This window comes from Lineus longissimus, chromosome 11 (assembly GCF_910592395.1).
Source record: "Lineus longissimus chromosome 11, tnLinLong1.2, whole genome shotgun sequence".
Taxonomy (NCBI): Eukaryota; Metazoa; Nemertea; class Pilidiophora; order Heteronemertea; family Lineidae; genus Lineus; species Lineus longissimus.
This window is the reverse complement of record NC_088318.1, coordinates 15,805,866-15,833,488: the sequence shown is the minus strand read 5'-3', so window position 1 is coordinate 15,833,488 and position 27,623 is coordinate 15,805,866. Positions and strand designations below refer to the sequence as shown.

The 27,623-nt window shown below is 40.2% G+C and overlaps 2 protein-coding genes and 1 long non-coding RNA gene across 7 annotated transcripts in view; 1 reads left to right on the top strand and 2 right to left on the bottom strand.

Moving 5' to 3' along the window:
- Window positions 1–38: 38 nt before the first annotated feature.
- Window positions 39–6,167, bottom strand: LOC135496354 (uncharacterized). The gene is made up of 2 exons (XR_010448659.1): window positions 5,115–6,167; window positions 39–4,526 (listed from the first exon to the last, which is right to left on the bottom strand). It is a non-coding gene; the product is annotated as an uncharacterized LOC135496354 (long non-coding RNA).
- Window positions 6,168–6,891: 724 nt separating this feature from the next.
- LOC135495678 (flap endonuclease 1-like) overlaps window positions 6,892–27,623 on the bottom strand; it is a 40,780-nt gene continuing 20,048 nt past the window's right edge. The window contains exons 4-12 of one of the 2 annotated variants that reach the window (XM_064784520.1): window positions 10,291–10,354; window positions 9,950–10,059; window positions 9,430–9,633; window positions 9,059–9,190; window positions 8,749–8,781; window positions 8,257–8,310; window positions 8,055–8,119; window positions 7,474–7,600; window positions 6,892–7,273 (exon numbers count right to left, since the gene is read on the bottom strand). In XM_064784520.1, coding sequence (XP_064640590.1) covers window positions 7,208–7,273; window positions 7,474–7,600; window positions 8,055–8,119; window positions 8,257–8,310; window positions 8,749–8,781; window positions 9,059–9,190; window positions 9,430–9,633; window positions 9,950–10,059; window positions 10,291–10,354 — 855 coding nt within the window. In that variant the 3' untranslated portion in view covers window positions 6,892–7,207. The remainder of the gene's footprint in view (window positions 7,274–7,473; window positions 7,601–8,054; window positions 8,120–8,256; window positions 8,311–8,748; window positions 8,782–9,058; window positions 9,191–9,429; window positions 9,634–9,949; window positions 10,060–10,290; window positions 10,355–27,623) is intronic. The other variant, XM_064784521.1, reaches the window with a different exon arrangement.
- The window catches only part of LOC135495676 (leucine-rich repeat and immunoglobulin-like domain-containing nogo receptor-interacting protein 2), a 28,628-nt gene continuing 15,577 nt past the window's right edge, over window positions 14,573–27,623 (top strand). Inside the window, exons 1-2 of one of the 4 annotated variants that reach the window (XM_064784517.1) lie at window positions 19,161–19,413; window positions 19,676–19,763. Coding sequence is in view for 1 of the 4 variants with exons in the window: in XM_064784519.1 (XP_064640589.1) it covers window positions 14,901–14,934 (34 nt within the window). In the remaining 3 variants the exon portion in view is untranslated. Of the gene's footprint in view, window positions 14,935–19,160; window positions 19,414–19,675; window positions 19,764–27,623 lie in introns of those variants that run through there. The other 3 variants (XM_064784519.1, XM_064784518.1, XM_064784516.1) reach the window with 3 other exon arrangements.

Below are 27,623 nucleotides of genomic sequence, written 5' to 3'. Positions count from 1 at the left end.
CTTCTTGCACGGTATCGGTTTAGCATAATACAATACAATAGCGACCAGGCCCTCGTATTCTGTTGTGTTTGAGGGGCATATCGCTACCCTTGCCTAGCCAGACGTCGCTCTGGAAAATTTTAAACAAACTCCACTCTCGCAGTCATGGCGTGTGGCAGAGGTGCTTAGATATTGCCATTTTTTAATGGTTGATACGCCTAGGTGTACAGGAGGTGTTTTGGTAAAATATCAGTCCTGTGACCAACCAACCTACAACCAACCGACAATAACATCGTAAGCAGACTGCAATATTGCAATGTATCGCTACAAAAATATAGCCTTTTGTCTGTTTCTTTTGTGACTTCATTTCCTCTCATTTCTCCTTTTTGAAACTTTCATGAAAGGTAAAGAAATACCTATATCCACCGTGGGTATTGAAATTCGAAATCTAACAAAAAAACAACCGGACCTAATCATATCTAATTAATTGAATCGTTTATGGAAAATCTAATTATCCGTATTGAGCGTCCCCTTTAACATTTGTTAAAGATATTATGACAGGATGAAATTACGTGCGGTCATTGAAAAAGGGAAACCGAGAGATTTCGGTATCTTAGCAACGAGTCAACAATGTGTCGGAATTTAGAATGATACACTATTCTTTGATCGCTGGGTCCAATACAAACGATGAAAATGTACGATTGATTCTATGTCCTGCTGGCCAACGCCGTTCGTTAAAAAATTGAAGTTGGTAATTGAAATTTCCAATTGCGTAAATACGTTCTTGATATAAATATCACCATTGCCGTTGAGTAGACAGCAAAGTTGCATGCATTGTAACTGCACTACGGCATTGTGTAAACTGTATTTCTTTTTTCCTGACCCACGATAAAATATGAAGAGCGTACCCCATTAAAGGAGAATATAGGCACGATTAATGGAAGTCCGGCAAATAGAATTGCAAGAAATCGCAGCAGGGGTATTTCCGACATCGCAGTACATGGAAACTATTCACACTGAGAAATATAAATATCGCGGAATCAAACACTATCCAAGCCCCAAACTGCGGTAACTATGCATAAAGTCACACGAAAACTATCAATTCACGCATTATTTCCTACCCACAAGGCCCTGAACTCATTGAGCCACACTGAGTTAGTCACATGAAAAACTCATGGATGCTATAAATCCGTCAAATAATCCTTTAAATCTGACATTTGGTGGGTCCCCAGCTGTTGTGAGAGGTGAGACCCAGTTGCGAACAGTCAGAGCCAACAAAGGATCCACATTAATCACGAGTTTTTGTCATAATCTAAAGGCATGCTTTAATTGATTAGCGATGCTGGAAGAATCAAATTTAGGTTAAGGCTGTAGTTCCTTCTCTATTTGCTCATATCAAATTACTACACCATTGACTATATCTGTAAGCCTCTTCTGAATACATTCCAAGCAATTAACAGGTGTGATGCCGCTGGACCTTGTCATCTTTAGTAACTCACGCCGGAATCGCGGCCAAGTAGAAACGGCCGATTCAACTGCCTTGAGATCACCGAAAAGAATGTTATCTCGATACGTGAAATGTTGAAAACGGTCCGGTGTTGACGTTCTTATCTCGGGATATGCTCCTTCAGGGCCTTTTATTCACAGCTTGATCTCCCAATCTTACCTTTGCAATGTGTGCGAGGGGAGGAGCATTCTACTGACCCTAGTATTTGAGGAGAGATATACTCTATCTTACGCCAGACGTCGAACGCCTGCCATGCACGTGATAATATTGTTAACTGCATTTTGTGTAGAAATCCTGCCCGTGAGGCGTCAGGGCTTTTACTCCTTTATTCAAAAAAGAAAAAAATCCCGCCATTAAAAGACGACCTACAACCATTCCTGGGCAGAACATGGACACAACATGGGGGCAGCACAGCATAATCGATCAGAATAATAGCGCCGAACAATTTTTTCCAGAGGGACATTTTTAACGTCTACACCAGCATTCAGTCGGGCTGGGAACCATGACGTGTGACCGTGTCCTGGCCAACCTCTACCACGAGTGGAACGGTTACACGGAGGAATATAGAAGTACAAATATTGGGACTTGCTTTTCAATCAAAATTACTAGAAGGGTTCCTTCGGGTGACAAAAGAAGTATAGATGTACCACTAATGGTTGACATTCTCTTCCAGCGAATGAAGAAACTAATCGGGTAAACTGGTGGTATTTCCGATACTAAACGATTCTTCAGCTTGCAGTTGATCTTCCACCCGTCGTAGACAAGTTTCCCGTGACCTTTTTGGCCCATACGTTGTCCTTTGAGAATGGTTTGGTGTTTATGACTCCAATACGGCATCCAGCCTGCATTGTCAACTTCTAAGTGCTCAATCCTGTATCCGTCACATCTACGGTAAATAATGAAACCAAAAATTTTTCTACAGTTACATATCAAATCGCCTTCTGAAGAGAATTCTGTGATTTCACCAAATCTATTCTTACTGTTAATGGGCACACCATTTGATAAAACCGCTCTTTGAGTTGTATCCTCTAACGTGATACTGTAGACAGTCCCTTTAATTTTACCCCTCAAATCCGTGCAATGGATGAAAACGAGATCGTTGCCGAATGATGGGCGGTAATAGAACTTTGCTCGATAGCACTTTTGCGGGACAATGGTATATGTTTCCTCTTTATCAAAAACGTCTTTAAGGAATATCACGCCAGGCAGTTCACATAAGGATAGGAAGCGTTTCCTGAACAATCCCTGATAGTGAAATAGATCACCAATCGAGGCATCGTATTCAAACATTTGTAGAATGGAGAATTCGCGGTTTGTCTGATGATATATTCTGACGCTATTCTTGGCAATTCCCCCTTTGGTTGCTAGTATGATGTATCCAGAAGCCAGATCATACCACCAGCGATCCCTACCAGGTCGTACGGAGATGGGAGGCTTGAAAGACAACCTACCAGTTTGCCTGAACATGATTCTCTTCGGTAACTCGTTTCATGTGAGAAGAAAAAAATCACTTTGACCATCCATTGCAAAAACAATCAAAATGTGCAGATATTCTTCTTGTAAAATTGGGAGAAAAACGACAACATATTTTACTCTTTTCCATTAAAACAGAAAACGTAACGTAACTGTGAGGGGCGTGGCTTTCTTTTCCGATAAAATACTCAAAATGCGACATGTGACTGGTTTTACATTTTGCGGATAGCAACCGAGGATGTCAGTATCAATAGAGGGTGATGTAGTCAACAGTCATAGTCGTTTTCCTGAGTGAAGAAAGTAAAGTGTGAAGAATGTGAAGTAAGTAACAGACGATATAAGCACTTAGGAATATAGCGATTTGATCTATTTGATTTGATCTAATTACAAAATCTATTTCTTTAAAAAGTTCTTGTGACCTCCCAGATCGGCTCCGGGTGTATTTAACAAATTTTCGGGACACTGGTATGACTAAAGAAGAATAAGTCTACGAGACATGTAATTTTAACGACATCATTCGAATAAGAAGGTTGGTGAGGTGCAAGCTTACATGTATTTGTAAGACAAGAAAAGTGACTGTCTTCGTGGTCTTTATGAACACTTGGTAATATGCATAAAAAAATTAATATGTGGTCGCTTTTCTGGTTCTCAACAGACATTTTCCCAACTACACTGTATATGGTGTATGTCTAAGACATTCTCGCATATATGTTAACAGAGTTAAATCTAAATTTGTTTTCCATCTTTCCCTTCAGACTGTACACATTACCAACTGAATCTACCCCAAAATTAGTAAGATCTCGACGATGACCGATATTCGAGTGAAGAATAGTAAGAAACGGCTCGATACACCCATGAAAAAGTCGACTTGAAGGGAGGCAAATAAAAGAAGAAATGTCACATCCGAGGACAAGCCTATTAGGGAGTGACGACGATATGTAAAATACTGGTGAGCCAGGGTGGCCTCGAAAGGATTGTGAGTATTCGGGATTATTACATTTCACCAAAGTTTGTATTAGATTTACACGGGTTCTTCTCTTCTCATATACCGATATGTCCGGTTTCGATAAAAACAACAAATATCCAAGCATTGACTCAACACGGGTATAAGGTATTTCGACCCCGTTCGTAAGAAGTACATTTTGATTTTGAAAAGCGACATCGTATAAAACTAATAATAATAACTCGTTTTTAAAGCTTCGTATGATCGAGCAAAAGGCGTGTTTCTCCCATACTCGAAAGTATATAAAACTCTTCCTCACAAAGTAACTGAAATTCTTGTTCAACTTCTTTCGGATAAACGCCTTACCATTGCCAACGAGTGAAACATGACCTAACTTTTCTTTGATGAAATCAAAATACTGTATGTTCGGCTTCTTTGATGAGGTAAAGAAGACTAAATTTCCATAGCTATCAAGGTGAAGTCCTAAGTGGCCAAAGTCTCTCTTCGTGCGTGATAGCCACACGTTGTGTAACAAAGTGTATGCGAAGCTGGTTTCGTTATACCCGTAAACGAGAATACTCTCTCTCGAGACTGCAAGCAGATATCCTCGAGGATAACTGAAGCCTAAATATAGATCGTAATCATAAGTAGGAATGGGAGGGAGAATGGGAGCCTTACGGGCCAACATCATGTAGCCATGGCCTTGCTTGGAAAAGGTTTGTCATACATCGATGTATAAAGTAGTTACAGCATGCAAACGGACATAACAAATCATAGAAACTTCCCATACACTTGGCAATAACACCACAGAAGATTCACGGCGGTCACTCAACCGCATCTCGAGTTATGTAAGGGCGGGAATGCACAAAAAAGGTGGCGGCCATGTTGGACCTTACATTTCAATTTCAAGCTGTCAGTCAATCGAATCTTCGAGTTATCACGTTATGGGGCGGAATGCGAAAAAAAAGATGGCGGCTTGACGCCATCCTTTTGGGATCGAGCCAAAAATCGATAGGAAACATTCGAAACACCAGGCCTTCGTGCCACAAAAATGGCAAGTCCGCTGGACGAGTGGTTGTTCAGTTACTGAGCAGAATAGAGTGGTGCGGAAACCAGCAGAGAACATAATGACCGCCCACACCCACAGCTTTTAAACTTCGTTGAGCAGGAGCATAATACATGTAATATGAAACAAAATTATGAAAAATTCACCTTTTCTTGAAACATGCGTGATCCATTTGAAGGAGTAGCCTGTTCCTGGCTTAAACACGTTCCTCTCTTATGGTTCTGCTGACAAGAAGAGCCCACTTTGATAGGCACGAAGTTAAAAGTTGTACAACTTGTCCGAGTAAAGCAGAGGATGCTGCAGTGTAAAGGTGATACTGAGGGAGTAGATCCGAGATCAGGGCTTATAAGAGCAAGGTTGCTGATCAAATGATGATAAAACGAACTTATCAATACCTTTGCCATTTTGATGACGAGATCAGGCGTGTTTTAGGTTTCCATCTTTTTTTTCAGCGACAGCCTGCCGGAGAATACCCACGTAAACCAAACTTTCCTTTCTGTTGTTAATTAAACAACATGGAGATATCTTTTTGACAGTTTGGTCACGTAATACCATTGATTTAAAAAATAATTAAAATGGTGAAGGTGCGGGTGCGAAGCATCCAACTTGCATTCAGTGGCCGATTCGTTTAACTAAAAAAGAGGTATACATACATATTAGTCAGCGCAGCATCTTACACTCGTTTTGACGGCAGGTTATGGACCTGCCTGGACCCACCTCGATTACTTTTCTTGGCAGGTCCAGAGCAGTGCATATTCCAGCAGGAGAAAAGTATAAGTCTCAATATAACGAAAAATGGTAACGGTTTAGAAGATCTCACGCTGGCCATGGCCGAAAGTCATAATTTTTTTAAAACGTCAGTGTCTTTGATACATTTAAAATTGTACCACTTTGACTAGACTGCCAGCTGCAATCTTGATAAAGCGACAATATGAGGATTTTGATTGAAGGCACCAGCTAGTATATATCTTGGGTTGAAACACAGGAAAGTCGCGTCACCCGACAAAAAAGTTGCCGTAGCTCGATCGCCGCAAACGAGATAAGATGACCCCGATAAAGAGAACTTCCAACCTGCCCATGACGTGCCAGTCTGCCACTTATTGCGTTTCACAAAGCATCTTCCGAACTCTTGTGCATTTTCATGATATGACGAGCCCAGCCAAACAGCCAGCGGCAAGGCCATGGTGATGGAAATATGGTATTGTAAAATTCAATGGGGACAATTTCCGATAGGAATCGAATGGGACAAAGGCTTTGTTCTTGGCTTCAATGCAAAAGACAGACGGAGTTCATGAATAGAATGATAATGTAGGTTTTGTAGTACATTCATAATTCATAATCATCATTATGATATTAACCATAATCATACAAAGCTTTCACTGCAGCATTTCCGAGTTAGTGAAAGGTATTATCAAGCGCCTGGGGAGAGGGTCGTCGATTCAAATGGCATCTATCTGTATTTCTTTTTCAACAACACAGTCATAGACTTTCATTTTCTAAGCACAACTGGCTGTATCTTTTCACTGTGCATGCTAGATACCGGTATGAGTTGAAGACCCTGGAGGATTGCAACAAATCTCAGAGATGATGATGAATTCCTCTTATAATTTTCTGGCATCAACAAATATTCAACCAGATGTTTAAGAAACCATGTTTAGTCGAGCCCTGGCTCTCAATTAATATATTAAGTATCCATTACATGCTCATGCCTGTGTTGTCAGCTTTCCGAACGAAGAACATACAGGCGAAGAGGACGCCATATGCAATTTTGGTCAGTGGCTCTAAAAACCAGCAGTGCTCCTCCTTTTTAGATAGGGAGTGCCGTAGCATTGGCAGACCCCTGAATATGCCCCTGAAGGCAGGTAGAACTGGACAACTACGACAGCAATACTAATTGAGTAGAAGGCAGTTTATAAACTGAACACGTGTGGTTTATTGACAGTCTTGGTGAACAATTCATGATCTTACAGTGCAAATGTTTCACAGAACAAACGGAATGAAACTTCCATGTAGCAGCACATAGAAATTAAAAAGATACATTTTCATTAACAGAGGTATGTGTGTTTATCATCCCAGGTATGTGGTCCCAAAGAGTCCTTTACAATAAATCCAGAGTGCCAATATTCTGTTCTTATGACCTTGCTTTCACTTCAGTGTGATACTGTTGATCCCAACGGCTTTGCCTATATTCTGCCATAAAAATTATTCAGATCTTGAAGGAAATTCATCGGTTGTCTTCTTACTTTCCACGCCGGAAGCCACCTCCACGCCCTTTCTTCTTTGCAGATCCCTTCTGAGTGTCACTCTGAAATGAGGAAGAATATAAACATGTTTTACGAATGAGGGAATCTCGACTTGACCAGCATTTTTTGTCCATCACCAATGACTTTGAAGTTGGTTTTTCTAAGCATGCAGATAAAACAAGAGGCCCAAGGCCCAAGGGCCTGGAACTCAGCTGAAATACATGGGTCAATGAAATGGCCAGGGGCCATGTGTCCCTCTCACCTTCCTTTTCTCGGCAGTGCTAGACTTGGTGACTGATGTGACCTTGAAGAAACTGTCCATTCGAACTTGTGTTGTTGTGGTACGTGCTTTACCTAGTTTCTTTACACCATTTCGAATGCGATCCTCACTGGAAGAAAGTGATTTTTTTGGGTTAAGAACCACCTAGATTTGGAATCTGTATCAAATTCGATTCAAACGAGTTTGTAACATAGAAAGATTCTGCCTTGATCATTTAGTGATTTAATTTCAATGGGTGTCAAACACATTGAAGAGTGTGGCGTACATGTACGTACGTCTTCCAAGCATTACAACTCTGGTCGAGAGGATCCTTTTTCTTCATGGTTTAGCCCAAATGAGCACTGAACAACAACCTGTTGATAAGTCAAGGGGCCTCTTTGGAGAACTCCAATGTATAATGATAGAGTTTTAAGTTTTTGTCAAATATTTTTAAACAGATCATCATCAATGTAGAAGTAAAATTATGAGTAGATTTTGATGTCTTGTCTTCCCATGGCCCCTAATTATCATGCATTCAAAAAAAGTTGTTTAATTGTCCTGCTCAAGGACAAACACATGCTTACTTGAATCCTTTGCCTTTGCACATAAACTCCACCAGTCCTTCTTCATCAGGCTCAGTCCACTTCAACTGTAAAACCAATTTTAGTAAAATTAGTGAGAGCTCACAATCTAATGCATTACCATAAAATTTCAGCAGCAAACAAGAATTAGTCTCCCGTAAAATCAAATTCCAAAAATGTTTGGCTTTGGGAACATGAGCCCTACCTCCTCCTCTTCAACATCTTTAACTTCAGGCTCTTTGAACAGTTCGCGAGCCTCCTGCAAATTAGACAACACAAAATAGTTCTACTTCGGAATAATAGATAGCAACACGAGGAGATGGTGAGGCAATGATAAGTGACAGTGCATCGTACTTGTGCATTGCATACAGCAATACTTAGAAATGAAATTACTGACCCGCGATGGATTTAAGAAAAGGCCTAGATTTTTATTTATACACTTGATGGCAGCATCAAATTTCAATGACTCTTGTTCACTTGTTCATTTAATCATACTTTCTGATACCACTGGACATCCACCAATTGCACTTTCTACAGTATAGGCTTCAAACAGTATGCTTTTCCTGCTGCAAACATTTTAACATTTGAATTATAACATCTTTGGGGAACAAATGAACTTGGCATTAGGAGAAACAGTGTACTGAAAAAATTCAGTTTAGTGCCACCCATGCTGAAGAAGCAGAACGAAGAAGCTCACTTTAAACATCCAATCTTCTGGGACTGTATATTTCTGAAAGACACAAAATTCACCTTACTAAAAATGCTTTTACTTTATTCTTAATAATGGCTAAAGGTTGAGTCACCCACTATTTATTCAAACACATGAATGCAACTAAAAACTGTCCAAAAAATAATCTGAAAATCAGATTGTTTAATACTCACATTTTTTTCTATCCTATTAGGTTTATGATTCAACTCTTTTTTGTCTGGTGAACAACCAGTTTAAAATCGAATGGCATTTAACTTATTTTTCTCATTAACAAGTGATGTTTAAAGGGTCAATCTACCTTAGTATCAAGATGTTCAAGAACCTCCTCTATTGTCTTATATTGTTTGATGAGATCGTATGCCTTCTTCTGTCCGATACCACGAATAGAATCGCAGTAGTCGCACCCCAGCAGGATACACAGGTCAACAAACTATAAAGAGACATTGAGATATGGCGAAATTATTCTTTGATGTGGAACAACCATCCCCAACTACCACTGAAGTTCCATAGGTTGGTCAAAAGCACCAGTCGCAGGAGTTCAACTCAGTATAACTCAAAGTTAGGTCACTGTCTCTGCGATGTCAACTGCACAACTTGAAGAAACAAAATTAATGGAAATCCAGCATCCGAATTTTGAATTCTTTAAATTTTGCACAAGAGCACATTCACCTGGTCAGTAGTTAACTGCATCTCCTGTATTATTCTGTCATAATTGAATTCCTGAATGGGCATCTTCCTCGCTTCACTAAAAGTTAGGTGACGTAATAGGACATTTGATCCAAAAGTGAGGGCGTCCATATCTTCAGTTCCCACAGCAAACACTTTGCCATGCTTAACCAGGTGGGCACACTGGGCCTCTGCCTCGCATGGTGCCTGAAAAGAATGAACGAAGTAGTAAGAAGTGTACATACTTGCTATAAGCAAAAGTCTCAAATTCAAAATCTAATTAGTATTTCGATCAAATAAAACTAGCCCTGATGTAGTGCTTGTCGTCTAAAACTGATGTGAGCCTTGCCATCGTACAAGCTGCAACCAGTCACCGCCAAATTTATTCATTTTTATAAGCGGCCATCCCTCAGACAAGGTTTAATCTGACCCTAGAGACTATTTATCATGTTGAGCTAACTCGGTTATGTAGCTATACACTACTAGTTGTACTACTTGTCTCTGAAAGTGTCCATGTACTCACCGAGACATAAGGAATTCCCATCAGCTTGAGAAGTTGTTTAACCTCATCATTATGCTGAGGGGTTACCTTTGTTAATCGCTTGTTGAAACGCTCAATATTTTCGGCATCGCCTGAAAAATATCAATAGTTCAACAAAATTTCAAGGAAAATAGACATCAAATATACTACCCTTGCCTTTCCCCTTCAAAAGTAATTGCACTGCATCAGAATAGTTTTTTTGAAATTAAATTGATTGATGCGCACAACCAAGTACCGAGTATCAAGAACTGCCTTAGAAACCTGCAGCGGTGCCGCCTATTCACACTTGAGTCTGTCACCGACAGGCTTTCTGAGTGAGTTACCTTTTTCTTCAGCCTCGGCAAGGGATTTCTCTGCCTCCTGTCTTCGCTGGTGTCGCTTGGCCAGCTGGAAAATATAAGGAACGAGGACTGCTAGGGTGCAAACTGGTATTAGAAAGGAGGAACATAGAGAAAACTTCTCAAAATGGAAGATGCTAAAGTGAACCAAGAAACATGTTTGCATCTAGGTCTCTCTCTGCCACCTGTCAATGCCAGTATTGCTTGCCAAACTGGAAAACCAAGAAATTATTATTGTCTAAGAAGAATGTATAGGTTTTCTGCAGCATTTTTCTGACCAACACGATCAAGCCGTCTTTGACCACCGCTGGACAAACCTTAGTCATCTTGCATTAATCTGATGATCATAACTTCAGTTTCATTGCCCTGAACATGCTGCGGATGTAGATAAATCACCCGAAGGTCATCACGGTTCTATCGCAGCAGTTTAAACGAGTCACAGTGCTCGTGAAATCATCCAATCATAAAAGCGACCGTTGGCAAATGAAAAATCGTCATTTGGGTTTTGCCATTGACAAGTTTTTTCTGTGCTTTCTGATGAGCTGTCGTGTCCTGTCAGGTACCAGGCCACTTGACATCCTGTTCCCTGAGTCAGAGTTTGCAGCATTCAGACGATTCTCCCACAGTGGTTGAAAAAAACTCCGCAGGAATGGCATTTATTGGCAACGGGTCACTCAACACGACAAATGAAAGGAATAATCTGAATAAGAATGCGGCTGTTTTGACCTATGTTTTTTAGTGGCCTCGTTCTCCTTCAGCATCAACTCGACACTTAGCAGAGTCATCCCACCATGGAGTAGGAGGAGGCAGACAAGCGTTTTTGCATAAGACTATGGTTAGGTGCTCTTTTGGAGCCTAGTGACTCCTTCGTTGACCAAGGAGAGGAGTCCACTGTAAGCGACAGTCCTTAATGGATCCTTGCTTGGTCTGGCATAGACATAACAGACAGGCATTTTAAAGCTATCTCATTACCAAAACTATGATAATCTGATTTACTCTACTGGCTATGTGAGAGGGTCAGCTGTTGCTTCAAGAGATAAATTAAAATTCCTTGACTCTAACCTTGAATTTCTTGTAATCTCAGTTCATTTGGCTGTTATTTCCAGGCACTCCTGGGGTCAGGTGCTGTATTTGTGAAGCTAATAACCATGCGCCAGGTGATGGAAACCCTACTTATTGATCTCCCATGAGGAATATGAGAATTTAAATGGGTTACATTTGAGACAGTGGAAAAGCAGTAGCCAATCCTCAAGTTACAATGAGAAATGGTAGTTTTTGGGTTAGCTCGAGGCAGTAGAACTACAATCTCTTGTTTTTCATAAGTGCTACTATAGTCGGGTTCAGGTTCTGTAGACATGTACCTTCTAATTCTCATTTCATCAGTTGAAGGTGGATTTCGACATGCCTGACCTCAAATATATCTTAAGTTCTTAACACAAATCTTTTAATTCATTTCCAATTTCACTACAACCGAGGCCTGTGAAAGTGTTGAACCTATCCCAGTTTTCATTTTTGGTGTGTCAAGCCCTTATCTTCACACCTTTACGGCCTGCTTCCAATTGGGCATTTACCCACCCGATCGGCAGTCCCCCCCCCCCACCCAAGCAGAAATCACAGCAGGACAGTGCTCTTGTAGAAAGTGGACATAAGTCTGAACAGTTTTGGTCATGGAAGTAGTAGGAGACAATCAATGGAAAGAAACTGCACATACCACCATCCTTATGAACAAATGGCATTGCCACTCTAGAGACAGATAGAATCACATTGATCATAATAGCTCTTTTTATCCACATCTACTTCACATGTTTCATTCAAAGGGCTTTGTAAGGTTTCTCTAGAGAATTTTCTTTCTAGTGGTACGTGAACCATGTAAGTCGTACCACTGAACAGAATATCTTCAACTCTGACATTTTCCTCTAAATGTTTATTGCTTCAAAGTGGCAGTCGCCGGGAGGACTATTCGGCGATCTTCCTAATTGGCAAACCATGTTGAAGCTGGAGAGATTACTGATGAAAGAAGGGGGCACCAGTTGTTGCTAAAATCTAGTAAACCTTTCATCCTTGTAAGAGTTTACGGGCTTCTAATTAAAATATGACATCAATTTTAGAAAAACATACACTCTTCTGGGTGTTCAACCTCATTAAAACTCCGGACCAACAAATCCTTGAATTCAAATGCATAGCTAACCTAATCTGCATTCTCTTGAAAATTCCTCAACGTCTACCAGTCAGTGCCAATCCACCTGACTTAAATAGAAGAGGTTTGTAATTAATGGTTCTTAGTTGTTCTGATAAACTTCAAAGACAGACCTGCAGGTTATGCGACACACAAAATCACGGATGAGTTAGGCCTAGGGCTTGATTGTGGAAAATTCAACACTTTTACTTTTAAATGGTTTCTTAATTTTGATATGGTTTAGTAGAAGGCCGAAATTCAGAGTCTTGATGTCCATTGGATCAAGATATTTCCTAGAGCAGTGGCAGAGCTTGTGTTTGATAATTTGAGCGGTGTGTCGTGGTGAAATGCAAAACTGTCCTATATTTTCAGTCCTATACATCATGCACATGGATGGTCATATGGGCCCTGGATCCAAGGCCCCTTTTTGAGTTTGATGGCCAAAATTTGCAAAAATGTAAGACATCAACAACTACATTGGTAGTGTTGGTACAATCCACACCACGACCACACGACCAAAACTATTGACAAAAGTGTGAAATAAAATGGGCCGGAATATTTCCAGTTTTACAGTAGCCTAACAAGAGACAAAGCCCCATAATAACCATTGACAATGAATTGCCATCTTACTGATCCACTGGCAGTGACAGGAAGACAATTAGCTGGCTAGTTTATATGGATATAAACCATCACCCATGATAAACTAGTTTATGGAAGACAGTAGTAGGCAAAGATGTAGAAAGAGGGAGGCAGACTCGGACCGATAATTCTCCTGATACCATCTCAACATACATATTTTCAGGGTCGATGTGTAATAAACTGATAATTGACTTAAGTTATTATTATTATTATTATTAAAAACATTTTTATAGCGCTTAACGTTGTTAAAACTTCTAAGCGCTTTACAATTTATAATAAAACATAACATTAATACATGATAGAATAAAAGTCATTACTAAAAAAAAAACGTGCAAAGGATTCAAAAGAATTTCTTAAAAATATGAGTTTTTAGTGCAGTTTTAAAACGACCCAGGGTACTCTGGCCACGAACACTATTTGGAAGCTCATTCCATAGCTTTGGTCCCGCCACTGCGAATGCAGAGGAGCCTATCACCCGGTTTGTGCGGATTTCCTTACACAGACCCATTGTACTTGACCGCAGGGAGCGTGAGGGTTTGTAAACTTCCAAGCAGTCTGCGAGATATTTTGGTGCGTAATCATGTAGACATTTGTAGACCATTAGATTAACCTTGTACTCGAGCCTTGCTTTCAAAGGAAGCCAGTGGAGTGCGCACAGAACCGGAGTGATATGATCCCCTCTGGACACCCTAGTGACGAGACGAGCTGCCGAGTTTTGAACCAGTTGAAGCTTACGCACATTGGCCTCAGAGATGTTATATAGCAGACTATTTGCGTAGTCCAACCGCGAGACAACTAAGGTCCGCACTGCACTTGTTGCTGCTGATTTACTGAGCAAAGATCTTATCTTGCTTATACGATAGAGATGGAAATTTGCCGCACGGCATACATTGTTAACATGCGTTTTCATGGACATTTCTCTGTCAAATGTTACACCAAGAATCTTGATGGTATCACTCAGCTCAATTTCAGTATCGCCAATTTTCAATTTCAGATCAGACACATACTTCTGTAGGTTCTTTACACATGCAAGGAAAAATTCGGTCTTACTGTCATTCAATTTCAGCCCAAGTTAAAAGAATTGAGGTGCTTCCCTCCAACTCACATGATCAAACATCTGCAGGTTTCTTAAAACTCCCAGGATTGGTCAATGAAAGCTTATTCCACCTGAGGGTCCTGACTTGAACTTTCCCATTTTCTAAGCAATTCTAGACAGTTTTCCTTTAAAGAGGAATGTAATACTATCAATAAGCAGCTATATTTCATTGACACATTTGTACCATCATATGTGTACTTGGAGGATGTAAATACGGTACTATAAATAGCTTCACTTTTACATGGCACAAATTGTTTTATAGAAGAATAGGAGAAGACTACCGCATCGTTGCCTCTTATCATGCAAGTCACAAACTCCCCCCAGTGCCAAGAGGACGCTGAGCCATCTCAGCCATATATTCACTTGCTGCCGCCACGAGCACACCACAAAGGGAGAGTGTATCAACGGTTAGTGTCAGACGATCCTGGCATGCCATTGGATGAGCATGATTGAAGGTATCGATGAGAGATTTGTCTTTAATTGACGACATTTGGCAGCCACTGGGTAACAATCATGCCAGCACTCTAGTTTAGTAAACGTACACATTCGATGGTCGGATAAGCTCGGATACGAGACATTGGGAAAGTACCTTGGAAATATCTCTTCAGAAGTCATTGGGTTTATTCAACACAGGATTCCACTCTTGTTTTATATTGTGACAGAAAGAGGACAATTAGGACACAAATGTTAGACTTGATGACAACAAGATTTTTTGAAGGTAGGTTTTCTTTAGAATTAATAAAAAGTTAAGATATCTTGAAATGAAATGATTTTATTTCTTTTGATTTTGGCTCATATTGAGTATATTTGTTTTGACCCTGTTTTTAATTACTGTCAGAATAGAGCCTTGGAAGCATCAACGTTAAAAATAAACATCACTTCTAACATGACACTGATTTTTTTATGTTGATCCTGAGTCAGACTGCCTGTAATTTCGGGTCATTTTCTCTGGCAGTGAAGGTTTCCTCCTCAACTAATGAAGTTGAGAGGGAAATATCATAGTTTACTTAGTAACGAAAAACATGTTTACTACTATCTCAGAGTTGAAAATTGGGAAAAGGTCAAATACTTATAGAAAAATAATTGACTGATGAAACAGGAAAAGAACAAACATTCTGAAAAGATTACCCACCAATTCCTTTGAAGCCCATCCCTTACAGATCTGTCAACCGCTAATGGTGTGCTCTCTTAAAGGTTTCACTGCTCAAATTTTATCGTGGATCAGGAAAATAGGAATGCAGTTATACACAATACCGTAGTGCAGATATCATGCATGCAAATTTGCTGAAACTTGGTATGCATAGTAATGGTATATTTGTCTACACAACGGCAATGTTGAAATTTATATTCAATACGCATTTACACAATTAGAAGTGTTTTAATTCAAGCGCAATTTTCAAATGTTTAAACAAACAGAGTGCATTAGGATTGAGACATAATACCTTCTTCACTTTCACTTCGAGCCTTTTATTCATTATCCAAAACACCTTACATAAGGATATGTCTCTTACCTTTGTTTGGTAAACCTATTAGATGCAGGAGGCAAGTCACCATGGTTACATCCCCGTCACCATTAGAAACAGCGTCCTGAATATAGCGTAGGTGTAGGCCTATTTTTTCATCCCTTGCCGGAATACATATTACCAACAGACTTTTTCAGCAAATGATAAGGTAAATCTGAATATTTTGTTTTGTGGCAACCATTTGTCTGTGAATATAAAAAGCAGCAGAAAAATTGTCTTAATGGAAATTACTGAAAGACAGCTTGAAGTCTACCAAAATGGAATTCTTTAGGAATCTATAGCATGAAATAAATTTTGAGTCCACCTCACAACAAACATGACAATGCTGATATGCGAGAAAAGGCAAAACTGTAACTTGCACAGGTTTCTGAGTCCCCTCAGGATGAACTCAGAATGGCAGACCCGCCCCACTCAATAAAATTAATGTTGAGATCACTGCAGCTGAGATGGATTAGACTTTTCAACATCTTTAATGGATGGCACAGTTTTCATTGTATTAATTAACGGTCCATATATCACCTTCGGGGTATACAATCTTGAAGCAGCTTGACATCATGCATTTACCACTTCCATTAGGCCTATACAGTTGTGAGGCGGAAATATATTCGCATTTTGTTTTCTTCGAGAGAATGTTTTGAAAAGCAAATACTCTCCAGATAATCTTCAGGGCCCAATGCGGACGATGATGCCCCATTAGCAATCGGGAGACTGTTGGCTGAAACAGAAACATGAAGGCTAGTACCTAACCCTTAACATGTGCCACAAGGAATTATAAGGGACATAAATGAGGTAGGCCTTTAAGAATTTCTTCCATTTGGCCTGAGCAGCTTTGGAGTAATAGCAAAGAAAGTAATAGTGATATTCGGACGGATGAGTTGAATTTTGCCAATGGGAAGTGTCACATGTGGACAGTTCAGTATAGCCACTCGGTTAAATGAAACAAATATATACTATGTTGCTCTTGGTGCAGGGTGACACCATATGACCTCAAAGGAAAATCCCCAGGTTTGATAACGAGCAATTATTGTCACAATTCTCGTTTGTGGGACACCTTATCATTACAAAAATATCACAGTTCACAGTATAATACCAGTATTGATTTTCTTCACACCTGGCAGATTCATTCTCCAGCCTAGATGGCAAATTGACTAAATTCTACCCCAATATTGGCTTCAAATGCGCGGAACAATTCTGCAGCGGAAATAATGGAAGTGGCGATATTTTCCTCGCGATAGGTAGATCGATTAGTTTCTGTGATACCCATCAAAGCCCATTTACTGTTCTCCGTGTGGTAAATGAAATTAACGAATTCCGTCTGTGGTGCTGAAATCAAGGATCGCGGTGAGCGCAAAGTGCCAGCATAAGAGAAAGACAAAAAGTGCACAAGAAATCAAAAATGATCTGTTGCGTGAATCTTGCAGTTAATGCCGTTTCCTCCATTTGTAACACAATCAGTGATTCGGAGTGTTCAGAACATAATCCATAATTTGAGACTGTTTTCTGAACAGTAATAAAATCATCAAATTGTTATAATCTGAAAGGGTTACCATTGGATATGAATAAAGTAGACATATCCTGACTATCAATGAGACAAATCTGATTGAATGTCCAGAGGCGTGATTGACTGATTTTGTCCCAAATTGCATCAATATCACATACATCGCTTGGACGTGGCTGGCTGCCTGCCTACCAGGATATTCATTATAACAGTGTTGCCAGACGAGATGATAGCATGCGAGTCTATGGTCAGTGCCTCGACTTCTAAACACAGCCACACAGATTTATCAGCGTTTTGTGATACTGGAGATTTTGTATGAAATATCAGGGGAGTCTTTTTTTCCAAGTTTGACCACCCCCTCCCCCACCAAACACTGTTCCTGTGTCCATTTGTAAAAGAGATTTTGGGGCAAAGCAAATGAAGGTCAAAACTCTATAGAGAAGGTATTAATAGGTGTTAAGTCAAATCGTGATTTTCACTTGACGAACCTGACCTTGATAGGTATCAAGGTCATAAGCAATCTGTATGTTCATTTTGAAAGTTGAACAGCCGGCTGTTATGAAAACATCTTTTGCAGCTCGCCAGTTTTACCAATGTGCCAAACAAGACAAAAAGGTTTTTCTCTGGTGTCCAGACAATTTATCAAAAAGTCTCTATAACCCAGTCAGAGGCTGTGAACACTAGCCCCAACCTTAGTATATCTACAAGGTCAAGGTCACAACCGATACAGGGAAACAGTGTTATTATTATAAGATAGGCACCATAGCCAATTTAGAAGTGGCTAGATAAAGCTTCGAACTGTCTACAGACCTCAGGGGCAAATTAGGAACGAACAACACTGTCTCGTTAGGTCTGTATTAATCCCGGTGGCATCTCATGTATTTTGAAGAAGATCATCAATGATTGTTGGTCTGAGTTAATGCTAATCACGTGGGCTACTATTAACAACGAGGATCACGAGACTCGCAATTAGATGTCTGGAGACATGAAAATTTAATGGACAGGTACGTCCTCTTTCTGAGAATACCACCATAAAATCATGTGTGTAGTGCATTTTAACTGGCTCCACATCAGAAAGAATGTAGGGAAACTCTGATGTAAAGTCACTGTGAAGCCCTTGTAAAGTTTCAAACTCAGAGAGACTTATTAAAGTTAGCGGAGATTATCTGAATGGGCTTAACATGTCAGATTCTATAAAACTGTCAGAACTGAAAAGCACTGATGGTAAATTCTATTTGATCTCCCTTCTTTGGCCACTCTCTCTTTCTACTCTACACACCAGAAGCAAACACTCAAATTCTTAGGAAGTAAAGCCGCTTTGAGGTAAATCTATAGTAACCAGGCTTCCACCTCAAACACATTTTAAATCGAAGTATTAAGATGATTCTAAACACTCTCATCAGATCAGAAGGGCATGAGGTTGCAAAGAAACAAACAGCGACACTGTTTCAGAGTCTGAACGTTAACTTAACACTTTGAAATATGAAGATTGACTTGTAAAAGCACAGGCGAATTCAGTGATGTTGCTCATCTTAGTAGGTGTCATCAACTTTATCCAGACAATGGAACAAACCCAGAAAATGAAAAACTACAAACAAAATAATTTAGCAGATCAATATCAATTTACAATTTTACCCCCGTTCTGGCAAATGAGATCAAGACAGGCACAATATGATGGCTAAGTTGATTTGTCACCGACTGTTGACAACTCCTTGAGCAGTCCGACCGATGTTGCGATAAAGATTATCTATTGGGAACGATAAATCACTTATCGATCAGTAACTATCTAAACGAACATCGATCACACCATGTGTCAATATGATGTTGGACATTGAATTCAGTATTGTGAAAATGCGCCGAATCATTGAATGACGTCAATCATTCACTACCGTATCAGTCATGTCGGTGTGTCAATTGGTGACATCTTTGAGGACATCTTATCATTACAAATTGGCCAGTGCATGCTCCAACACATGCAAATGGGGCGTAGCTATCTGAATTTAGTCCACTTATCCGATGTGTGATTGTGTTATGTGCCCCTCACTTTCCAAAGTCGAATTGGCAAACAGGAGCTCCTCCGGACCTCAATTGACCAATTTTGGAACACCAATGGCATACAGTGTCGTCATCCACGCAGCAATCCTTTATCGTTGATGGAATAATTCTATTGCTACCGGTATGTAGATTGCAAATTATTCACTTTAGTCGCACGGCGGAATGAGAAACAAGCCTTTAACGGATAAGATCCGAGCGAGACTGTAGCCATTATAAGCTGTAACATCACACAGCAGCACACTCTTATCTCTTCTCACCACCAACTACTGGTTTACACATTACAAGCCAACAGCAAGACAGCAATATCACTTGCTTAGAGGCCAATAATCACATATACGCAATCGTAAAAAACTACAGTAACAAGAAACTCTTTCTTTCCCAAGATATATCACGTCTACCATGTCTACCAATGGTCGCGTAATAACCTGAAGAACCACCTGTTCTGGCTTTTAACTCCAACAGACTTGGGAGGTGAGATGGGTGTTTTATATCAATCTTGTGCAATCCTTTGCAAACAGATAACAAATAATGCGAAGAAAAAGTCAATTAAATAACGCATCTTTTCATTCAATTACCGCACTCTGATAACGTGCTACTCCGCGTACACCATTATTCACCCACAAAACATCTGCGATACAACACAAGATCTGCCAGTTCCGTAGATTCCATTAGCTTTCTCATGATATGGATAATGTGATGCCTCAGTAAGATTAATATCATGGCGGACCGCAAATTGTGGCTGCCAAAAACGTTATTGGGAAGATCACCCCGCCCTTGAGGCACCGAACAGCTGACACAGCACAGCTAATTAGATACGGATGGTGCGGCGATCACATACCGGTAATGCCACAGGACATCTTGCCTGGAGATGACATCCCACTAATTGCGATCTTGCTGTTTCTAGCATGATTGTAATTATAGAAGTTGGCACCAGTGTCTCAAGTTCCACTTTTGTTGCAAATTGGGTTTCAAGTTCAAGTTTTGGTACAATAGTAGGTCTAATTGCAATAGTAATAGCAGTTGCCTTTTTTTCTTTGATACTTCTTCTTCCAATTTTGTTACCTCAAAGTACCTATATAAAGATTCAAATTTTTGTAAGTGCAGACTAAAAAATTTATGTATTCATCAAAATGAATTGAAATTGAAATCCATCTTCCCTTGGGATTAGCCAATTTGCCAATTTTCCCGCCAGGAACCAATTTCACTTCTGGGTCTTCCCGACTTCCTAATTTTGTCATTTCATTTCCCGCGGTCTTACTTGAGGCACAGATAAGTAGATTTAGAATGGCAGAACTCAGGCTAATAGCAGCTTTTAGCAAGCTTCCAGAAGGAGCTCTCAAAGAGTATTATTGTGCTGATAAAAAGTGTTCATCCACCCAAGAGGTTAACTCTCTGCAGAGACTGACTTTTTACAACAGTTTCGGTCAGGTAAACCATAATTCTTAAATCCCAAAGCACTTGCCATTCACAGGTCACGACATAACAATAGGGACCTGATACCCCACCAAGAACACCTCTGAGGAGACTTCAATAACGTTCGAAAGCATTTGATAGAGATCCCAGTCCCCACCATATAAAACCTGCCACTGATGTCAATATACTGGAAAAATTTCAGGTCAAAGTGTTGTAACAAGGTCGAGGATTGATTACCAATGTTTAGATCAGTAGTCTGTGACGTCACCTTCTGGACAGTACCATTCCAAATTCTTATCAAGCTATTTTGATTGGGTACAGTAAAGGAGCACCCCCTCCCTCCCCAGGCCAACCATTTGCTGGGTTCACAGTGAAGGAGCAATTCCTGCCCATGAATAAATCAACCACCTCATGGACAGAAAGACCAGTCCGAGCAATAAATCCGTCTAAGAATGGATAATGGTGCAGTCCTAGCAATGAATAAATTTTTCTAGAAGAGACCGTCTTAAGAAAAAGCCATATCATTACAGAACCACCAAGAATCCTCTCCTCCGACTCAAAATGGGAAAGAAATATTTGGCATCATATTTCATTCGCCTTATCATGAACAGAAAAACAAAACGTGATATCAAGTTTGGCAGGTCCTAACCTCTACCTGATGACATTACATTCCTACATTGGTGATTTGAGAAGGTCCCTATTAAAGCCAACCATGTCTTGTCAGCGGCCACTTCCCCACCAGCCCTTGTCGAAAATCCAAAGCCAAACTTTTAATTAATTAGTTTTCATAGAGGATCCGGCAAAACATTTTCGATGAGTTTGTCCATGCATATTAAATTCTGATTGAGTTACGACAAGTAATTCCGGCTCAAGGAATCTTAAAGGAGGCCGGCGGCATATTGACACTTTTCTTAAATCCCCTCGATATTTTAAAGGCTCGGGCAATTGCTTCAGTCAGCTAACATTATCACAATATATACTCTAGCATCAAGTTGAAATATTCACAAATCAAGAAACAAATTCATTCTGAAACATTCTTCCTCAAAATTCCAAGCCCTAAAGTTAAAAAACATTTTTAAGTCTCATTTTAAGCCGCCCCAAAGATACATCACCAATAATTAGATGATATTTGTACCAAATTCCTTCGAGGGTGAACTATTGATTGAAGTCGGCTAAATAAGACATGCATGGTACACACTCATTTTTTCTCAAAGATTGTGCGACATTTCTGAATTTCAATTAAATTTGTCTAGTGTTTTGATGAAGATGTATCAACGATATCATAAGACTGACAACTAGTTCAATGTCACTTAACCCAGGGTTAACCCACTAGTTGGATTATTACAAAACAGTCAAGATGATTTCATGTGTGGATATTTTAATAGATTTTTGCAAACATTATTTCTTCCAAAAAGCTCTTCCTCTTTTTCATGTTCATTTTTTTAGGTGCTCATATCATGATGAGTTATTAGAATTTATAATAGAATACACATTTTGAGTAGACATCTGATTGTTAACTTCAAGGGTTAAAGAGGATATTGGTTCAAGAAAACTACATGTACTGCCAAACTCAACAATCTCATTAGAGACATACTGGGGCCACTCAAAACTTCAAAATACTAATTCCGCCACGAATATCCCCGGCCATCACGAACGTGGTATTTTTTCCCTCGTAATCAATAACGGCGATAAGAGGCTGCTTAAGGGATTCCTTCAGATCTAATTTAGATGGATTAAGGTTGGTTAAGAGCCACAGAGGATCATAACGCCGCAGGATGTATAAGACACTGCATCAACTATCCCGCTTGCAAGATGAAAATGTGGAATCAAAACGAATCAAGTTATTTATTAAGGGATTCCCTTGCATCTAATTTAGAAGGATCACGCCTGGCAAGAAGCCACAGTAGATCACACGATCACAGTCAACCTTTTGACTTGTGGAGCGAGGTGGCAAAGTGAAGATTGGAATCAAATTAAATCTAGTCATTTATTAATGGATTCCCACAGAACTTACTCGGATGGGTTGTTAAGAAGCCACAGTAGATCACAAGGTCACAGAACAAATAAGACCACCACATCAAGGGGGAACAACGTATATATATCCCCCTGACGGGAGTTGAGATGCCACAGTAGATCAGTAATCAGCCCTCGTATAACTCAATCTATCCAGGAAAGACTGGCAAAATCTGTGCAACTGGTCACAATCCTCATACACGCTCTTCAACCAAATGATGAGTTCCGTTTACCTGCACTTCAAAGGTCTCCCTGACATCATTCGATCACTACTTATTCAAATTTGCACCAAGTCCTAACAACCTGTCACAGAATTAATTACGGTGCATCCGGACAAGATAAATACCAATCACAGATGCTCAGGCGCTGTTCAGAACATCAGCTTACCAAGCGGAGGTTTCCGGTCCCTATAATGAATGAACCATCTGCCCAGACATTTGTCAGGACATTTGAAATACCTATAGTATGTCTTCTCTATCTGAATTCATCAAGGTGTTCTCTCACATGGGCACTGGGGTGTTGAAGATTGATTTCTTTCTAGACTCTATAACTTTCAGCCGAAAACTTTGCTGAGCTTGTAGACTCCTCATGGCAATCAGGACAGTATGACAATGCCTTTTTTCATTGCCTTTAGATTTTCATAACCATCATATCCTCAGTTGCAATGAAATCGGCCTTTTTTACAACAGGTTTTCAGCAGCTCCCGTCAGCTTTGTTTCATTGGTGATGCTGGCTCTACCTGATGCCTCTGAAACAACAATTATTATAGTTATACCTTATCTCTTTTTCAAACATTGGAGTGGTACTAACTGTAAAAGTGGTATCCCAGCTTGTAGACAAATTACATTCTGGTTCAATTATAGTTACACTGGACTCTGAGACCACATTCCCCATGCTTACCGAGTCAGGCTGTGTCTCATTCAGACACAATCATCCTTTGATCTTCATCTTCTCTTGTCTCATTTTTATCTTCTCTTTTTATCAATCGTATTCTCTTTCATCGCGGGGAGGAGTTCCCTGATGACGACACGGATTTAGGAAATAATACCAGAATGCATCAGGTAGCCCTTGATCATAGTTATAACATGCTGGCGACTTGGGGAAAAGCTTTTTCTCTGAAGGCCATGTACTCTGGACTTCAATTTCCTGTCGACTGACAGCATCTGTGTAAAAAAGAAGAAATGCCATTTGCAGAGCTAGCCAACTGAACCAACAATCGCTAACATCAAGAATGAATAAAGATGATGGTGACAAGGAATATGGTTGGTGGGCTTGGAAGACGATTCAGTTATAAGTCGTTGCTTGTAAGTCACCTCATGTCTTGCTTGAGGAGCAATCAGTTCGCCTGTAACCTGAGTTTCGCCTACCTCATAATGTTGAGTAATCAATATTTTCTGGATGAATTGTATCAAAGCCTCGGCCTTCAACAAGCCAAATAGACTCTAATCATCCCTTCTCACCTGGCGTCAGGACAGTCCACCATGTATACAACTGTTTCTAAGTCAGCTCATGTCCTGCACCCAAGCATTCAGATCAAACGTAATTATTTTCAATTACCTGATATTGTCCTTTTTATCTAAAGGAGCGCCCTCGGAGGAGTCTGGACTCGGACGATGGGAAATTGGTTTCAGCAAACAGCCCAGGGTTGTTGTCCATCAGCGTAAAGAGACCATAGAAGCCTGGTGAGGCTAAATAACAATAGTCCAGAATAGTAGCCGGAGAGCTATTAGAGATTGATTTGACATGAAAGCTTTAGCTGGTGGGTGCACAGGCACAACTACTTAAGGATACTTAGGGTTTTGTTTGACATAAAAGCTGCAAGAGATAGGCTTGATTATAAAGCTTCTATGGCTACAATTGCTGCTGCAAGGGCCTTCAGAAGGTCACCTGCCATTTCAAAGTTTTTCTTCTGTGATACCAATATCATGCTTTTTCGAGACACTAATGGAACAAAACAAAGCAACACAATGGCTCTACAGAGCTCATTGGACACAAATCCTGGGTACTTTTCTATTTTGCAAGAATGTGCCTTCATGATGAAAAGCAAATCACTGGTCATAATCACCTGTTATTCTGAGGATTCTCCTCTGCGACATCCCTTATATGTCATGTCGCTTATTTTCTAGTCTTCTTCAGAAGAGTCTATCAGAGGATGCAATGTTAAGCTCCCCGGTAATAGCAATGTGGAGTTGGCTCATTTGGGCACAGATTGTTGTCATAATTGGGGAAGTTTTTCTGCTGTTATAATTCCAATATGTCACGAGGGTGTTCATAAGACCAGTGCATCAGACATCGCAAAATAATGTAATAACTGGTAAATAAACAGCTGAGATGGCCAAGTTGATTTGGCTACAAACAAAGTCATTAGTTTATTTGGTGAAAAGATTCAGCTTCCCTGCCAAAGATTTGGTGCCACCAGGTCAGTTCGAACCTACACTGATGATGGACTTCATTTCAGTAGATCAACTTCTTCATCTGATTTTCACAATGGCGACAGTATTATCCATCATGGCATAAAGTCCACTCACTCCTGGAGAGAACAGTGCATTGGTTGTCATAGTTTTTTCCACACCACAGATCAAAATAATTCAATCAAAACAGAAATCCCCTGCATTTTTCCTTTTTCTACCACGATACCTCGCATGACGACTCTTCTCTTCATGGACATTGTTAACAGAGACGCTAAACAGGAATGCGGATGGGCATGATAAGAACAAACACTCCCCTATCTTCGGGTTATGCAGCAATGAAAGCAATGGGAAGGCGTTTTTATTGATGTATGATGCATGGGTTCCCATTTTTACTGATGTGTAATGCATGTTCTCAGACACTAAATCTCAGGGAAAAGTAAACTGACAAAAGCTGGGAGCACACTCAGTATGTCCAAAAAAATTCTATCTTTACACTACACTTTGCATGTCTTTTTCTGTTGATATCGTCCACAAACCTGCTAACAAGGAAGGTGGATTCGCACTGAAAACAAACACTCTGTCTTCTGAAAGTTATGCTGTAATGAAAGGAATGAGCTGGCATTTTTATTGATGCATGATGCATGATCATGTGATGACGGAAATATCTGGCAGATATGCAAAATGCCTTTTTTTCTATTGAAGGCAATGATTTGTAAAAAAGATCACCATGGTGTTCTCACAGTGTACAAACGATCAGGAATATGCCTATAGCTGTCATCTGAACCTGTGGTGTGCATCTACTGTTATATTAACACTAGAAATCCTTGGCAAAACATAACACTTGTCACAGCCTTGTTGCTCTTCATTGGGACCGCCCAATCCAGAGGTCGTGGTGTGGGTACCGGGGTGGCATGTTACCGGTGGCCTTGTAATGGTAATTAGCGAGGAAACCATTCGGGACCGGCGATTCTTGTTCGTCATAGCGGGGTGGTCGCCGACCGGGGTTCCACTGTATTAAAAATTGGCCACCAATACTGATATGAACAACAAAGACACACAGCCGATACTTTTTCCACGTAGAAACGAGAATTTGATTGTTACAAGGTGCTGTCATGGAAATATGTGTATCTCTCTTACAAGTTAAGCCGAGAAACTCGCCCTACAGCGGTCTTCCTCAAGAAGTAATAGTTGCTGTTTTTCTCAAGGTCTTATGCCAAATGGGAAAAGAAAGCTCCACAATCAGGGAAGTGTGCATTTATATGATTGCAGTATGTTTTTACCAGAAGAACACAGAGATAATCAAAGAAAGCTAAGAATGTTTTTAAAGAGTAGACAATCAAAAGAATTTGCTGTCTCTGTGTGAAAGAAACCTTCGGAAATGCTAACATCGAAGCCATCGTTCCCCCCCCCCTCCCGCTATCATGCGATAACCGATCGTCCATTGTGATTTGTACTGACATTATAACACTGAGCTGAACCCGATCTCCACGGTATTGGAGAAAATCATCTGCCTGCTTAGCTCACTGATAAGTGGTATCGATGGGTCTGGTGGAATGCCAGCCGGGATTATTGGGCAATGGATTATTGAGGGACAATGCACCTGATTAGGCTGTGTGATTAGTATTTTTCATATACCTTGCTCCGAAGGGAAAAGACGGGACATGATAAGTCAGCACGGGACACGATAAATCATTTCAATCTCTAGTAACGTCCAGATATCATGCAAACATGCATGAGACCCAAGGCATGAGACCCATGAATTCTTGGTCAGCACCTTCTGTGGCAATAGCAAGAGCAACAAAAACATAGATACATATGTATTCTACACACTATAAAGTGCAGTGATTTCACTGGCTTTTGATTTGAAAGTGGCGAATATTCCGACATTTATCCAAGTTTTCGCACAGATACCACTTTATAGTCTGAGCTCGTCATAGTAACCTCAGAAAGCAACAGGGCTAAAGCAACAAGATAATAGACTGTTATAGAGCGGGATGAGCTATAATGGGTTGTGGTGGAGGTAATGAGCTCCTTGAAAACATAGCATGACAATTGAGATGTATCCATATCTCGTTAGTGACTTTGCGTGACAGAATTTTCCACACAATTATGAGTGGGAAGATGCCATTGGATAAACCTAGCATACTGGGACAATCCACAGGATGAAAGCCTATATAAGGCTGCTGCAGTGAAAGGGTTGGGCAACGGGATGTTTTATTCTTATGGTTTTTAAATCGTGACAGCAGAGAGATATTCATATCTCATTAGTTACTGCTTTACAAAGATTGCTTAGCAGTAATGAATGACCAGGAAGTTTTCATGGAATAAAACTTGGAATATATGGCTTTGAAAGTGCCTTGCCCTCAGACTCCATTGTCTCTCTGAAGAAGACGAACTGCACCAAATGTGATGATGACATTGTCAATGGACACTACTCGTCCCTGTAATAACATCCCCTTGTTTCTATTGGGGAAGTGGTCGCATCGGCGTTCAC